Source organism: Lasioglossum baleicum, chromosome 7, assembly GCF_051020765.1.
Source record: "Lasioglossum baleicum chromosome 7, iyLasBale1, whole genome shotgun sequence".
Taxonomy (NCBI): domain Eukaryota; kingdom Metazoa; phylum Arthropoda; class Insecta; order Hymenoptera; family Halictidae; genus Lasioglossum; species Lasioglossum baleicum.
In genome coordinates, this window is record NC_134935.1 from 18,214,541 (window position 1) to 18,231,438 (window position 16,898).

General features: G+C 39.9%; 1 protein-coding gene across 2 annotated transcripts in view; it reads left to right on the top strand.

The window, feature by feature from the left end:
- The first annotated feature begins 3,454 nt into the window (after positions 1 to 3,454).
- Myo81f (unconventional myosin 81F) overlaps positions 3,455 to 16,898 on the top strand; it is a 48,463-nt gene continuing 35,019 nt past the window's right edge. For both annotated transcript variants that reach the window (XM_076426866.1, XM_076426867.1), the window contains exons 1-2: positions 3,455 to 3,785; positions 11,464 to 11,570. In XM_076426866.1, coding sequence (XP_076282981.1) covers positions 3,761 to 3,785; positions 11,464 to 11,570 — 132 coding nt within the window. In that variant the 5' untranslated portion in view covers positions 3,455 to 3,760. The remainder of the gene's footprint in view (positions 3,786 to 11,463; positions 11,571 to 16,898) is intronic.

Sequence of the window (16,898 nt, forward strand, 5' to 3'; positions counted from 1 at the left end):
AACGCAACAACGTCAGCAAAATTTGTCAAAATGAATAAGTAAATAAATAAATAAACGAAAATCAATACACTGAGACTGCGTGGAGCTTCTGCGATTTACAGCTTGTTTAGCGATTGAATTTCGTGTTTTGTTTTGTCTGCGACCTCGCACTTTTTCGCCAATACCGCGTGTATTCCAAGCAAACATGCAAAATATACAACACAATCACCGAGAAAACGACCTGAACAAAATCAAGAATCGCGTGCTAACCTTATCTAAATCTACGTAATTTTTCGAATTGTTTTGGTTGACGCATACGATGAATAAGAATGTTAATCCTCGCTGAAAGACTGCCGGGTCTGGTTGACCCGACTTTTGTTGTGGTCGCTCGACCGCGACAGATACTCCAATCTATTTCTAATTCTATTTTTAATTCTTATGTCAAAATACTAATACGAATAAATAATTTTCTATAGAAAAATGTTATCGCATTGTTGCTATGGAGCAGTGACAAACACAAATTTTGTATTTATAACTTTCGAAATGTGTGCGAATAAGAGACTTGCATGTCCAAGGGTTAAACAAAGTAGTGAAAAGACAGCAATGATCTGTTATCATATGATCTGACGTATCTGATTTAATTTTATGATTTATATTGTTTTATCTTATTTGATACGATGTAAGGATTCTGATAAAAGCAAATACACTGACAAATTGCGCGATAAGTAAGATATGGTATAGGCGAGATAGGATAGAAGGAATCGGACACGGAAACTGCGAAAAAAAGAAAAGGACGGTGGAACAGGTTTTGTATTCCCCTTCTACGGAATGTGACGTCACTACAGGATCGGTTGGTGGTAAAGCAGTTGCGGAGAGTGAACGGAGAGATGGCGAGCCGCCCACGCAGCAAACCGACGGAGCTAAATCAAATGCTTTGCGGTTTCTCTAGCGCGTAACGGCGGTTGTACGGGGAATTCGTGTCGTTTTGTTATCCAGCTGGAGATTACGCATCATCGGTGGGCACGGATCCAGGACAAGAGTGTAGAATCGTGGCTACCTGCCTACCGTGTCGTTTCGTAAATAGAAAACAAATGTCATAGACGGCGCTAAACTCTTGATCGGCGCTGACACCGTGCAGGTCGATGGACCGTTTCAAAATTTTGGCATAACCTCGTAAATGAGCAGATCTTATTGCATCTTGCGTATTCATTCTTGCCCGGCAGACCTCCTACGATTTAACTATCTGCCAGGAACGGGTTCAGCAACTCTCCCGTGAGCCTGCGCGTAATTTGTCGCGAGCTGAACTGGCAAGGTCCGTGGCCAACGGCATAAACACCGTCTGGCTCCCCTTCTTCACGCAACTCTCTCGCCGCCTGTGCTAAATTCAGTGCCTGTTGCACTTCTACATGCGAATTTACGTGGGTGACCATTGATACTTTTCGCTAGCTGCGCGTAAACAAACGTGCCCCAATTAACATTAATGAAAAACCTTTGATCACATAGTTTACAACTGGAACGTAATAAGTTATTAATTTCAGAAAAGAGAGAGAGAGCATAACATGCACGCGTTCAGAAAGGCAGAATGATATTCGATGAATATTTGATTCAGGATTTCAGTTTTAAAAATCATGTTCATTAACATCATTCATTGCTGCGTCAGCCACCTTAATTTTTCGTTCATATGGTGCTGGTCACAGGTCACCGACATGTTCATATATGCAATTACTTATGTATGTCTTTTTTAATAGCAACAAAAACATTTATATATAAGTCACACTGCAAGTTGCTAGAACGTACAATAAGCGGACACGTATAGGAGAGAATGTATTAAAGGAAGATTTTCATTCGCGTCATAGAATATACAGTTAACTTCGTCAGGATCAACAGCTGTTAATTGAATTCTGTTGCGATAATTAGAAAACTGGCACTTGATATCGAGGAGGGCGGGCGGTCATAGAACGAGAGCCTTGAAAAGCCGAGTTATACGATATGCTTGGTGCATAATGATTCATAGTCGATTGGACTATGACGTAACGCGGCAGCTACAGCACAAGACTAAGAAAAACGTGTCAAACTTTGATTCTGTTTAGGTAGGGACTTCCTGCGGGCCCAAATACGGTCGTGCAATCGTCACCTACCATACTTGTGTTCCTTTGTTAATTTTATTCAACAGCACGATTTACAATGCGATTTGCGATCACGTTTACAAGAGATGGAAAACAGATGAATCGAGGATGATACGGAAATTTACGTATTTCATAATATCGGTGTAAAAACGATTATCATTGTCGGAGGGTAGAGGTCATTCTAGAAATTAAGTAATTCATTGTATACTTCATATAATTGACGTTTCATTTCTAACCTAAATGCACATCGCGTTATTTTATTCCTTCATCAATTCTAATTACCACAAAACTCGAAAGAGAAAGTTGCTGTTTACATCTCTTCAAGTTATAATTAAAATACTATGGCTGACAGGAATGCTCGTAATTATAAAGATTACGAACAAAAATAATTGAACGTAATAATCGAGTTGTTCATACTCTCACAATTCATCTATCTTCAATATTCGTTGAAAGTGTTACGGTCATTACCAATCTGAAGATGGTTGCAATTACAACTTCACAGTATTTCCTTAATCCACGTTCCCTACTTTATCGACCATGAAGACTTTATTTTGTAAATAGAATAAAATTGCAGTTCACTTTCTCTTACCGAGAAAGTCCTTTTTATAAATAGTTAACGAATGTCAAGGTGGTGAGTGAGACAGCCAGCGAAAGTTTCATAATTCTACTAAAAATTTCATGTGTTTTTGATTGATATCGATTAAATTTTTAGTTCAACTCCATAGGAAAACCTTTGGGAAATACTAGCCCGCGCGAGGTGTATGAAAATGAAAAACAATTTGCAACAATGGCAATATACTTAAAGTATGAACGACAATTAAAATTTTTGTTTCGATTACATTTTTTAATCGACCTTATGTTTATTGAATCCGCGCAATAATACAGACCAGACGAGGTATACGTATAAAAGAAAGAGTGAAGGTATTAAAGCAATATTTAATTTATTAATCATTACACTGCGGATTTTATGCATTTATAAGAAAAATGGGTACGTACAATTTAAAACAGTGGAGGTATTAAAAAGATTTAAGGCCACCAGTGTATTAGTTTCACCTTAACAAGATAATCAAAAGAAGAATGATATTTTTATTTGGCTCCTGTGTATTGCAATCGATGCAAACATTTTTTATTTCGCATAAAGATCCGCAGCACCGCACCGTCTATCTGACTATCTGAGTGAGTCTATTAAATTTCCGAAAGATTTAGTTGGTGCTGCCGCATCGCGTCGGTACGATAGACTATCGCGACAGATCGGTCGCTAAGGTAGTTCCGGTCTGGTCGATCGTTAAAACAGAACGTGGAGAGGGGAAGTAGCAACATGGTGGCGCAGGTAGTCAGGGTTAGTTCATTTGAAAAGCCAAGCTGTAGTAGAGCATCAGTCGGGTGGCAACTGTCGAGCATGTGCGTCCTCCCTCGTGTTCCTTAGTCGCGTCTCGAATCGCACATTAGTACATAAATTGCATGTACACCCCGGTACGCGAACAAACGGTAGACAGTTCGCGAACATGTGATTTTAACAACGAGTACAGTTCGTTAACGCCGAGAATCGCGTGCGTGAAAAGTGAAGGTTTCCTTGGCCGGATATATCGTTACCTTGCAGCAGCCTCGTTCGAGGGGGTGGAGAATAATGTTCTGAACCGTGAGCCACGCACATCATGGTTGCTAAGCACTTCACGCAGGGTAAGTTTCCTAACCGTTCTCGAGGCTGGTGTTTCGCCGTTTCTTCTTACCTTATCTGATGAACGACAATAACGCTTGCTGAGTTATTGTCGCTTATATGGGGAAAAAATGAAAAGGGGTACTACGTGCACGTAATGACCACGGTGCACCTATGGTGTACAATGGGTGGTGCGACTGGACATGGAATAGTGAGAATAACACGACTACCGGATAGAGGCGAGTCGCCTTCTGATTATTGTTATTGTACCCTTGGTTTAGGACACGTTCTGTCCGTTTTCGTGCGAAACAACAATAACAGTGGCATTTCTTTTTGACCACTTGTTTCGATCACTTCAAATGAAAAACCTATTAATACAACATTTGCAGGTTTCAGTCACGGAAGATAAAAGAACGGTGGTATATCCCCGAAAAAAGATTGTTCGTATTTTAGTCATGTTCGAAGAGAAAGCTTGTCAGTCTGGGCGGAGTAGCATTGACCGATTGTCCCGGGATAAGAGAGCTTGCGTGAGGCCGATGTCAAGTTCGTGGTAGCTTTTAAAACGTTCGATGTTGCCGATCGATCGATTCTCCGTGTAATCTTGCTCTCGCGTGCAATATCGAACGTAAACGCTTCCCCGTACGAAGTCAACGTAACAACAAGAATTTGCTCAAGTTTTATGCGCGTACCCGATTGCCTTGGTCATACTTCTTTTTTCGTCCATTTTATAAATATTTGATCATTCTTTAAGAACCATTTCTATTATATAGTAAGTCCGTTTTATCTGGAAATTAAGGGCGAACTGTAAAATATTTTTCTTACACAAAAGCGTTCGTTTTTTTTTATGACAGTGTGTGTCTACGTGAAAATTTTTTGGAAGCGTGATAAACAACTTGTGCGCATTTCTCGACCCCCTCCAATTTGCATTGCGACATCTGGTGGCACTCGAGCACGCGTAAACTTCGATGTGATTAGGGGTACGTTTAATACCAGGCCAACACACGCGTTAACGATGTAAATATCATTAATAATTTGTCAAAGAAGCTCGATTAACACAGCAGGCGTCCGATGGTATGCGAGGATTCTTCCGCTCTGAATCCATCAACCCTTCCTTCTTCTATATATACCCGCAGTGCAGTGATACGTCCAGGGATTTCCATCTTCCACATCGTTTCTTTTGAATTCTTTTATCACGCCGGTCGATAGCGTGCGAATGCTAGTGCGCCCACGCTTTTCAACGAAGCTTCTTATCTATTTAATTCAGACTAACACTTCGACCCCTACACCAGCCGCACTGTTTCCATTTAAAAGTTCCTCGAGAAGATTTTCTGCGGTTTCGAACAGAAACAAAATAATCTCCAACAAATAAAGGTTTATAATTAATCCTTATGTAGCCAACCGAAATGTGTAGATTATTTTAAACCTTTTGTGCTCAACATATTTGCACAAATTCTCATTTTAAGATCATAAATAATTATATCTATTACATATAGCGAGCGAAGGATGGACATTCGGAGAAATTTTGTATTTTTAGAGACTGGACTCGGATTTTATGCATTCATAACAAAAATTAGCAAGTGCAATTTAAAATGGCGAAAATATTAAATTAAACGGCACCACATTAAAATTATTAATGAAGAACATAAATTTATCTTTAGCTCCAGTGTCTTGCAATTGATGCACGAACATTTCATTTTGCATAAACATCTGGACAAGATGTATCTTTTCAAGTAAAATTTTGGGACAACGCGGTGGAGCATAGTACAGTTGTCGTGGAGGTTTTACAGTGCTGTATGATTATTAATACAACGAGCGATTGCCATGATAATACTACGGCACAAAGAACTCGTAAAACGGTCCCCAGAAAACACCCCTTTTTCATAACACGCGATCTAGTTCTGCACCGAGTAAACAACACACTCACTATAACATAGCTGACGATGTGTATATGCTGACGTGCTGTATAGCAAATGCATATGTACGTTAACGCAGAGAAGTTATCACATCACGTATGGTAAAACATAAACACTATACGAGCACATGAACGGCATGCACACATATTTCAAATGGAGAAAAAGGAGAGGATCTTTAGAATTATAAATACATAACTAGCATAATTCCCAATGAATACCCAACGGCTGGCTTATTTCTGGAGGAATGTTACTAATTTATTTTTAGCACTTCATCCTGTAGGATTGATTAAAAACGAGGCTATTTATGAAATTCATTTGTCGGGGTCTGAGAGACCCCACCTTACTGTATTTATGTGTTATTCGACTTTACCTTGCGAGGGTTAATTTTAGCAATTAATCCTGATAGACTTCCGAGATATAAACATATTAGTGCACCCTTTTGGGCTAACGGCTACCTTTTTTTTCTTGTTTAAAGACGTGCGGAAAAAAATACCTTTAGTCGACAGATGGTCGGTGTCCCCAATATGTATCCACTAAAAAGAACCGCACGTCTATGACCTTTGGCCTGTTCTTGGCCTTTGGGCTAACGGCTACCTGTGTACTAAACAGCTTTCTATGTCTTCTGTGTTTAGAGATTTGAAGGATGTCTCGGTACTTTTTTCACAGAATGTATTTCCAACGATTTTCTTAAGCGGTTTTCATGTTGTCCAGTAATGAGTTGCTGACAAAGTTCCCCGAAATTCGATTTACGTTGACCTAGTTCCAGGTCCCTTGAGAAACTTCTTCTCAGCATCACACGTATGCGTACCGGTGGACATCTCAAGCGAGTGAGTCACAACAGCATTCTAGCTGGCAGGTTTCCCCGGAATTTTGAACCCGAACGATGATTCACCGGATATAGACGTTAAAAACCGTATTTCTCCATGGATCCGGAATCTCTCCTGACGGACGCTAGATTCCGACTTTATGAATGAGTACTCCACAGTGGATTTTTATGCATACATAATACAAATTGTCTGTGTCGGTTGTAAGAAACGGGAGCCAGATAAAAACCGTCATTGGTTTTTTGTTAGTTTCAATAAGATGAAAATAGAGCAGTAAATGCATAGGAAGGTTTATTTATTACAGATGTTACAAACAACGTTGTAACAATTATGTTTTTTATGTTATTACAAACAACGGAGATACTCCAGGAGATTAAAATGATTGATTGACCCTTTTCGATAGCAGCACAAAATGAAATGAAGTATGTATTACACGCGTAACGTCTAACCAAACAAAGATATCGTCGTCTTTCTACTTTGTTTTGATTCGAGCATATTATGTTTGATAATTGAAGCGAGGGCGTCGAATTGCAAGCCAGTTTGCGCATGCCTCAAGAAGATAAGTTGTGTATCTACTGGCCATGCCATAGATGTCTTTCGGTCAGGATAATGCCGGCGGTGTTCTATCTATGATAATGCACCGAGTTAATTATTTCCTCCCGTTGTTACGTGTCGTCGACCTGCCTGAGAACTCTTCGGGGCTGCACTGTCGTTGGTTACTGGGTCGTTGCACGAAACCTACGGCCTCGATCGCGACGACATGAATTCTCTCAGGAAAGTGGAGTACTGTCAAAGATAGCAGAGAAAGGAAAATAAAGGGGGAGAGACAATTAACCCCTTGCCGTATTTTAACGAGTCAGACTCGTCACGAAGATTTTTGAACCAAGTTTAACAAATGTGAATGTTACGCATTTCTTGAACGGGCGGAGTGGTTTACAGAAATCTGTAGATGTCGCGCAATCGTGAATTCTGCATTCTTGCTAAATGCTGTCGGATCTTCGCCAGCTCGGGAAACGGATGGAGATCCGAGGCTAGCGATAAGGGGACGCGGTTTCCAAAGAACGACAGAGAAAATAGGAAGCTCGAGGAGGATGCCCGGTCCGTTTCATGGAACCAAGCGGCTAGCCATGCCGCGCCGCGCCGGCAAGAGACAAACGTCGCGCGTTCGTTGGAACTCTGTTCATGGAAATTTAATACAAGTCGCCCGTAATGATCTCCGAGTTCGCGCGAAGCTTTCGTGCCGCTGCGCGACGTTTCTTGTAATCGCGGCTTAATCTTGGAAACCGATTGCACCGGTGTTTCCGAGACCGCGTTGGAAATAAAGAAAGAAGAGTTGGAAAGAAATTTTATCAGAGTCATTTATAATCTTCGTGACTTATAATTTCTCGATAATAATGATTTCTTTTTTTTTTCGCAACTAGAAAATCTCTGTCCCCTATTTTTCTTTTGATGTTATCAACTCGACATCGTTTAGTGTCGGAATAAGAAGGTATTTGTGATAATATTTTATCATTTTCCAACGAAAGATATCGCTGCTCGGCCGCGCGAACACTTTATGAGACTCGTAAACTCACTGCCCATTTAAGACCAGAATCGGCAGATGAGGGGAGGGAGCACGAATCGAGGGGCACAAAAGTTACCCTCTCTCTGCCAGTATCGGACACATGCACGACAGAGACGAAACGCGTCACGTGACCGGGCATCATAGAAGGAGAAAGTAGAGTGGGGACACAAGTTTAATCTGGCGACTCTGCTCAAGATCAATGCCACGCCGAATATGTATGTATTATAGATACCCATATTCAGAATACGTCGAAAGAACTGAAATAAATGAAATTCGATGTGACCAAGGCTACACTGTTTGTTATTGAACTTATCATCTCTGTAAACTTGGCAATAAATTTCCGTACAGATTCGAAGCAAATATGTATGTTCATGTTCATATGATGACGATAGACATGTTGCTGTAAATCAAAGAATTTTACCTCGAGAAGGGGTTATCGAAATAACTAAATGAATGATTAAATTCAGGTATGCTTATTTTAGCTTGTTTAGCTGCATTTGCTTTTAAAATTGTTCTCTGGTACACGGAATAAATGGAATTTTGGAGGGTACGAATTATTTGATTAAATGAAAGATGAATTGAAACATTATTTGAATTTCATTTGGAGCTCAAACAGTGAAATAATTTTGAATAAAATTATTTGGCTGTTGCAATTAACTAACATACGATTATTTCGAATGTAGTAAAATAAGATACTATATTAATTGGACGATTATTTTTCAAATAATTGATTTCGATAGTGCCGAAGGAAAAATGAAATGATACACGTACAAAGTGCGAAATAAACTAGACCTCGAGAATTCAATTGGAAACAGTGTCGCGCAGGGTTCGAAGGAAATCCCGCAGCATGCAGATCGCAACAGTTTCATCGTAATCTGAACTTAATTAGCGGCTATAGGACCCTCGCAAACGATCTAGTGACGCGTAACCCGGGATTGTACGCACACCGTTCACACCCACCCCAAACGTGCACGAGGTAGACTAATTTAACACTTGCGCCACGGTTCGCCTTTTTCTACCGGTTCATTAAGCTCTCGCCTTTGTATTATGTACCTGGCGCTCGCTGGTTTTTCATTGGCTTCTCCTGCGCATCGAAGGGAACGTGGAACAAACGACGAATTTAAAGTCAACCACCATCCACTCTCGACGAATGCATGCCGTTGAAATTGCATTCGTCGCGTCGACGGTATTCCTATTTATTACGTCTCGTTCGAGGAAATTACTGGAAGAGAGAGCCCGTGTTCCTTAAATTATTCGCATTCCATTCCAGAAATATCTGTAACTAGTCTACAATAATAGTTGAGACGTTCCGTGAATTTTCACTCCAAGCGAATTGTTGTTTGCACTTTGTTGGATTGATTTCGTAGATCCTCGAAATATTGAATTCATTTGAAATTCATTTGAAATTCCGATCAAACTCAGTTTCAGGGATTTTGCGAAGGAATATACAGTGGGTGTAAAAAGTATTCGTACGCCCTTTAAACCAGAATAACTTTTTTATAGTTGTACCAAACGCGCGACCTGATTTTTCATAATCAATTAGAAGCATTGGTTTACGAAATGATATGCAAAAAGGATTTTCCAAAAATTATAATTTACAAGAATATGTACATGCAAAAATATAAGAAAGGCATTTCTTAAATCGTTTTTTATTTGGGTTCTTAATGAAAATGTAAAATACATATATGTTTTGTATTCTAGGTCGGAAGAAATGTTTAATTGTCGACTTAAAGTTAAAATAGCTCCGAGTGCAAAGGGTTAATATCTGTGAGATCGAAGACTTTTAAATTTCAGAGTTGGGTATCTACATTCCTGGTGAATATTTGGATAGAAATCTTTGAAAATTTATAGAACACGGAGATTGATTGATGCGCACTTCGAAAGTGACTTCGATCGTGACATCGCGAGACACTTATTGGTTTTTTGAGAGAGGTTTCCGCGGAAGTAGTATGATAGTGTCCTTTGCTCGGCAGGCAGTAAGATCGCCAGGAATTATGCATCGAGCCGTCTCAAAATACGAGACCGAGGTATCAAATTTCGCGATATGCAACGCGGACCGTAGGGCGTGTCACGTGACACACGACCTTGGGGAAATAGGACCACGGCAGCTGACATGCAGGTGCAACGTGTGCTCTCGCAGGTGCTTGCGCAGCGCTGCACCTGCGTGTTTCGTGAGCACGTGGATCCCGGCGATGATTTGGGGGAGATGCGGTCAAAACCGGATCAAATCAAAATTGTCATTAATCAAAATCGTTTTTAACAGAGTGCAGTTCACTTTGAAAGTTCATCGTAATTCGAAAGAAATGTTTCGAAATAGGATTCATCAACATTACGAACTCGTTTTTGTAATCATTATGCAGTCGGCGAATGAAGAATCATAATTAGAGTGCGGGTTCGTATACATTTTTAGAAACTCGATCGAATTGCACGTGTTTGTAAAGATTTATTGATTAAGACTTTTATTATTTGTTCAAAACATTTACTATTTGTTACCCAACTTTGAACAAATCTGTATATTACTCATTTATGTTTTATATTATAAATGATGTATGTAGGTTCGATCAGTTCCATCCAATTTTTAAAAAGTTCGATCGAATTGCACGTGTTTGTAAGGTTTATTAATTGAGACTTTTATTATTTGATGTTTGTATGGCAGACTGTCATTGAGCTACGAATCCTCGTGTTTAATCCATGATTTTGCGTCGCGTCCTCGATTTCCTATTAAAGGTTCGATTGCATTGGAAATTGACCAGTCGAGGTGACAAGGAATCGCCACGTACGGCATTGTCTGCGCGAACAACAGGTGGTCAAAGAATTTACCAGGTTTCCATATCGCGTTGCTCCCAACCAAACGTCGATCAATGCCGAATGAACATTTCAGCTCAGATGACCAATAGCTGAAGCAATTATTAGATTGGTGGAAAAACAATTGTTGCTTTTATAAGAGCATAACAATCAAGATTCATTATATAACAATTGTTTTTGTAACCCTCTTGTTTCTTCCACATCCAAACATACTTCGATTTACTACAAAGATTGTACCAAAAATTGATTTTCAATTTTCATTGGGCAATTTATTTCACAATATAAGAATAGAAAAATCAAAATTTATTATAGCAATTGTTCTTGTAACCCTATTGCCCCTTCCAGATCTTAAAGTTTCATTTACTTCATAGAGGTTGTAACAAAAATTGATTTTCATGTTTGACAAAAAAATGATCGCCCACAGTGTCAGCTATATATGTAAATGATCTGCTTGAAAGTATCTGTAAAAAGAGATTTCACACTTATTCGTAAGATCAGTCGCGACCTTAGCAAAGTTCTGCGACGTAGGTGTGCGAGTTCCGATAAAATTTCTTGCAAGCGTCTCATTAACCATCTGTACCGTTCTTTGTTCCAGGCTCGAGCCCTGAGTTCGGTGTCCCGGACATGACGATCATCAGCGACATCGATGAGACGGGAATCAATCGAAATCTCCAAGTTCGATATGGGAGGGACCAGATATACGTATCCTTTTTAATTAAATTCGTGCAGACACAATTAAAGCCCGTGTTTCCGTCAGCTAAAATCTACAAAGTCAATTGCCAGTCAATTACCCTGTCGCAGTCACTCTATCCTCACTCTGACAAATTCATGAGTTTTATTTTTATCGAATCAAGTTTTCATTTCGGTACGTTAGAATATTTTAGACATTTTGAAATTTCAACGTATGAACTGTTTAATGCAAAAAATGGTGTAAGTCCAAACAGTTGATCAATGAATAATGAGTATATGCATGGTAATAAATATCGACACTTCAATTTTTTAATATCATGGTCTCTCTCTCTCTCTCTCTCTCATTGTTAAACAGCGGATATTTATGCAAAACTTATTAAACATATTACGAATAAATTTCTATTTCGCTCGAGTTTGTTGCAATTCAGGTAGAAAATGTTTAATAAGTTGAAAAGAATATAACGGAATATTGAAATCCTTCTAATGTTTTTACTGTTTTAAATTACACCTATTCATTTTTGTCATACTTATTGTTATTTTATAAATGAGGGATTGTAATGCTTTTATTCTGTAATGTCTGATAGTTTAGTATTTTAGGAGTAATATCCGAGTAACTGATGAAACAATGCAGACACTGGTTTCAATCAGAATATATCAAAGATTCCATACGCGTAGCGTGTCGACCAACAAGCACGCTCGATCACATGTGAACCGCGTTGAGTTCCACGCGAGGAAGAGTTTCGCAAAAAGTGGGGAACGGATGTCCGTCCATTTCGTCATTCTTCGCCATTACGTCCTAGAGTTAGAATTCCTCCCGTACTCTAACGAATAACTCGCTCGAGTTTAGTCTTCGCCGCGTGATGATGTAATCAAGACTAGGATTTATGCTCGCTTTTTCCGTGCGACTCTGCAACTACAAATTATGCGGTGTACACGCGTTATAATAGCACTGATAACATTTCTGTTTCTTAATGTCTCGATTAGTCTGGAATGATGTATTTACAATGTAAAATGCAAAAAATGGTCTGCATCGATTGCAAGAAATAGAAACTACTCGACAAAAAATAGCTCGGGAGCAGTGCAACATTGGGTGCGTTCCGTTTCACGCTTCAAGCGCATACACTGTATAGTGTATGCATAGAGACTCTTATACTACACTATACAGTGTATGCGCTTGAAGCGTGAAACGGAACGCACCCATTATCGACCACAATTGCAATTAATAAATTCACAAAATCCACAATTTCTCTGTTCGCCGCCCTCAGCCGTTACATTTCTGGTTAAAGCAAAACTGAAGTGAAAGAAATTATGCTACAGCTGAGGATGGGGGTATCTATCTGGGATTTTAACCCTTTCGTGGAAAAACTCGACGACGTTCGACGTTACCAGAATGGAGGGCGGAAAGAGAATTAAAAAAATAGGGAATCCAAGAGTTGGAATAGAAAGCGAGAGGATGAGGAAGATGAGGCTGAATAGGCTGCGAAAGAGAGAGAGAAAGAAAAGGAGGACAGGGGCTCGGGGTGGTGGGTGGAAAAGAACTATACGTATGAATTTTGTAGGGGTGGGGCGTTGCACCCGGGTTGGTCCGTTGCCATGACGACAACCCCAGTCAGCTGGTGAACTACCCCAGGGCCAGACCATTCATCCGACCGGGTTTGCCGACCCAACGACCGACACCAACGACCCACTGTCGTTTCTTTATACCGACGACGTAGCGTACGGTAGCTGGGTCATTCTGACCCGACACAAATGTTTCTTGTTTTCACATATTTTCCAAGTTTTAACCCTCTTGCTCATAACCGACAAATTTCGCAAACGATCAAGGGGACATTACACTTTCTCGGTTGAAAATTTGAAGAATTTTTATGGAGCTTATACAGCGCAATGAAAAATCGTTTTTTGAGTCCGTAATTTTTTCGACACACATTTTGATATTGACGTTATCGGATGACCACGTTTGCATTATTATTAGACAATCTTTGTAGGCAAATTTTGAGAAAGTGGAACCATGCAAAATCTTATATTCAGTGGCAGTAGTCTGTGTAGTCCTGAAATTTTATATTCCAGCATTTTTTCAAAATGTTCAAAAGCTTTAAATGCATAAAGATCCGCAGTTTAATTATTATAGTAATTGCGTCTTACTATGGTTATTGATGTGTAGTGTCTCGAATTAGATAAACACCGTTGCAAAAGTTAAAAAGTGCTGCAAGACGACCAAATGATCATCCGGGAAGACTCTATTGTCATTTACTTAGCAGCGAAACTGGGAATATCGGATAGCCTGCGGCTGGAATTGTCGAGGGCCATCGGGCCAGAGCGGCGGCTCCTTTATTTAAAAATTCAAGTAAATCCGATCGATTCTGTAATTGGGTTTTCACTGAGAGAATAGAGCCTAATGATTCATGGGTCATCCGCCGGCGTCGAGTAACTGGAGGCTATACATAGTGATCGATGCCGAGTTAACAATTTCTTGTGAATGGACGGCGAATCTTTATGTACTCATTGTTAGATGGAAGGCAACGGACAATACTTGATGCTAGACGCTAGCTTCTTATTCATTAATTCAAACGTAACGAATAGATTTAGTTATGTGAAAAGCATCAGACATGAGAGGCGGCTGCCTCTCCCCCAATGCAATAGACAAGATTCTACTTAAGATTATTTAAAGTGGTTGCATCTTAAACTATGTCTTCTGTGTTCACTGTACGTGCAAAAGACTTTATGGTCTTTGGTGAAAGGTTTAGTGGCTTGTGCTTCTCAGTCATTTGCAGTCGGAGCTACTTTAACTCGAAAATTAAACATTTCTTCCGACGTAGAATAATTCCACTCTACATACAGGGTGAGCAGTGTTGGGCAAATTTCATTTTGAATAATAAATAAACGTGTGAGTTTAATTGGAAATAACAACTAAACTTTTTATTCAAATAAAAGTAATTTAAATAATTCCAACACAGTATTATGTATTTATTATTTCTTGTTTGCAAATAAAAGATTATTCATTATTTGGATTGAGGTGGAAATCAAATAAATAGTTTTTGGTCTTCTCTTATTTCTTGTATTTTGTACACATATACAATGAACACGTGCGCGTTTTTTGTCTGCTAGAGCAACCTTTTTAGGTAAACCGTCCGGAGTGCGCCTAGCTGCCTATAAAAAATACAATTTACTTTATTATTTGCCAATACACATAATAATTGAAATTTCATTTTTACTTTATTATTTTAAATAATTCATTTAGACTTCCTTAAATAATAAATTTTTGATTTTTATTTGAATGTATCCAAATAACAAATAACTTGTTATTTAAATATTTTTATTGAAATAATTACTTATTTAACACGTTCCGTGCCAAGCCCTTTTTTGTGGCCTGAAGATCAAGTTTAACGTGTACCACCGGTGGTACACGTGGCGCGGAACGTGTTAAATAAATTTATTTATTGTCCAAAACACTGCCCACAGTATTTGTTTGTATTCGTGGTAAGTAGAATGAACGACGAACGGTACAGTGGAATTGGATCTAGCGGGCCTGTTATACATATTAGAGGATGTCGTCCTCGTGCGAGGATGACGCCCACTAATGAGTTAAGCGTGTCTCGGCGTATAATTGCGGGCTGGGTTTTTGCCGCGGTCGGTTCGCCCGCGATCAAACACCGGAATTCAAACGCGTGATGCGTTCGCCTCGGCGATTTAGGTCGTCGTCGCCGGTGCACTCGTTAGTGCGCACTTCCTCGTGCGCCACGACCTCCGTCGTCGCGTGTAGGATGACACATAATATCGCCCACAAGAAACTTCGTATATCATACGGGACTTTTCACTGGCCCACCGTTCTTTTATCTGCGGTCGAGTTTGGTATTTACTACACCGTGTGATTCTGTTTCACAGTAGTCTCTCTCTCCGTAACTGTCGTATCGTCGGATCTTCCGCGCGACGGTTATCGTTAGACAACGGATTTGATGCGTCTATGACAAAAATGAGTAGGTGTAATTTAAAACAGTGGTGCAAACGTCACAAGAATTTAAAAGCAGAGTCGCGTGTTAACAATCCGACCGATAAAATTGCACAGTCCTGGCGGAGGGTATCGGGTCGATAGATCGTCGTTCGATTAAATAGCTGGCCAGTGAGTCGTCCGCCTTTGCGGCTGCTTCCGATCGAAGATAGCTACTTCTTCGGAGCAGAAGGTACGCGAGCAAAGTGTCCGTCCTCTGGATTAACATTCCCCGGTAGTCTCCGGTTGGCAAACATTTATTTCCATCAACGGGCCGAGATTGCAGGTTATTACGCGAAATAATGTGACCTCTCGCGTCGCGTCGCGGCATGCAACAGCGGATCGTCAATCGCTGGTTGCGTTCAGCTAGCTAACGTTTGGTTATGCGTTCCAACTAGATTCGCATTAATACTGAACTCTGAATACTGAAAGTTTGTGAATATTTTCTTTTGTGCGGTTTTTTTTCTGCGATCCTTATCTACCGCACAAAAACAGGCCATACTGTAGTCAATTTTGAGAAGAAGGGAATGTTCAGCCAGCTACTTCGTTAGGTTAGTTTCAAGTTTCAACACTAAGGATTTACCATGAGAAATCAGATCCGTGCGGAAGCGAACCATAAGAAGTACGTGTACGGACATTTACAGGGAAAGAATGAATAAAATCGATCTTTAATGTTACCCAATTTGTATGCTGTCGGCGCAGTAGCGTCGATAGGCTGTGGATGCCGAACCACCACCACCACCACCACCGCAACGGAACCCGTCGTCCATTCGGCTCGCCTCGTAACTTTCAATTTTCGTAACGAAGTTAGCCACGATAGAAAACCGTGGGCCCATCGACGAAGCTGCATTGGTTTCCAGTAATTAGTCTCGTTCGTCGCTTCTTAACGAGATTCGATCGACCGATACAAACGTTCTCATAATGTAGACGGGCAGGCTCGCTTAAATCGAATTTATTATATTTAACCGTCGGGATAATTGATGCGAATTACCGTTCAAACGGAAAAGAATCAAACTTTGTTATCTTTTCTTTTTAATTCCCCTTCGAAAATCTTTATAGACGCAGTGTAGGTATTTATTGGATTGTGTAACAAATTGCCACGAACTTTCTTCCCAACCCAATATTATCGATCTAATTTTTCCATACGTACATTCCCGTCCATCAATCACCGGACACTTATTTATTCTCAGCAAAATGTGGTAATTAAAACAAGAATAGAAGTTTCCAGCTTGATTTTATTGTTCTATGTTGCAAAATTAAGAAAATATATATACAATTTGAATAAACGTTGGATCTTATTCGCTCCTGCAAGAGTAAGCATCTCTGGTCTCTCTGCTGTATACAGTATACGTTTC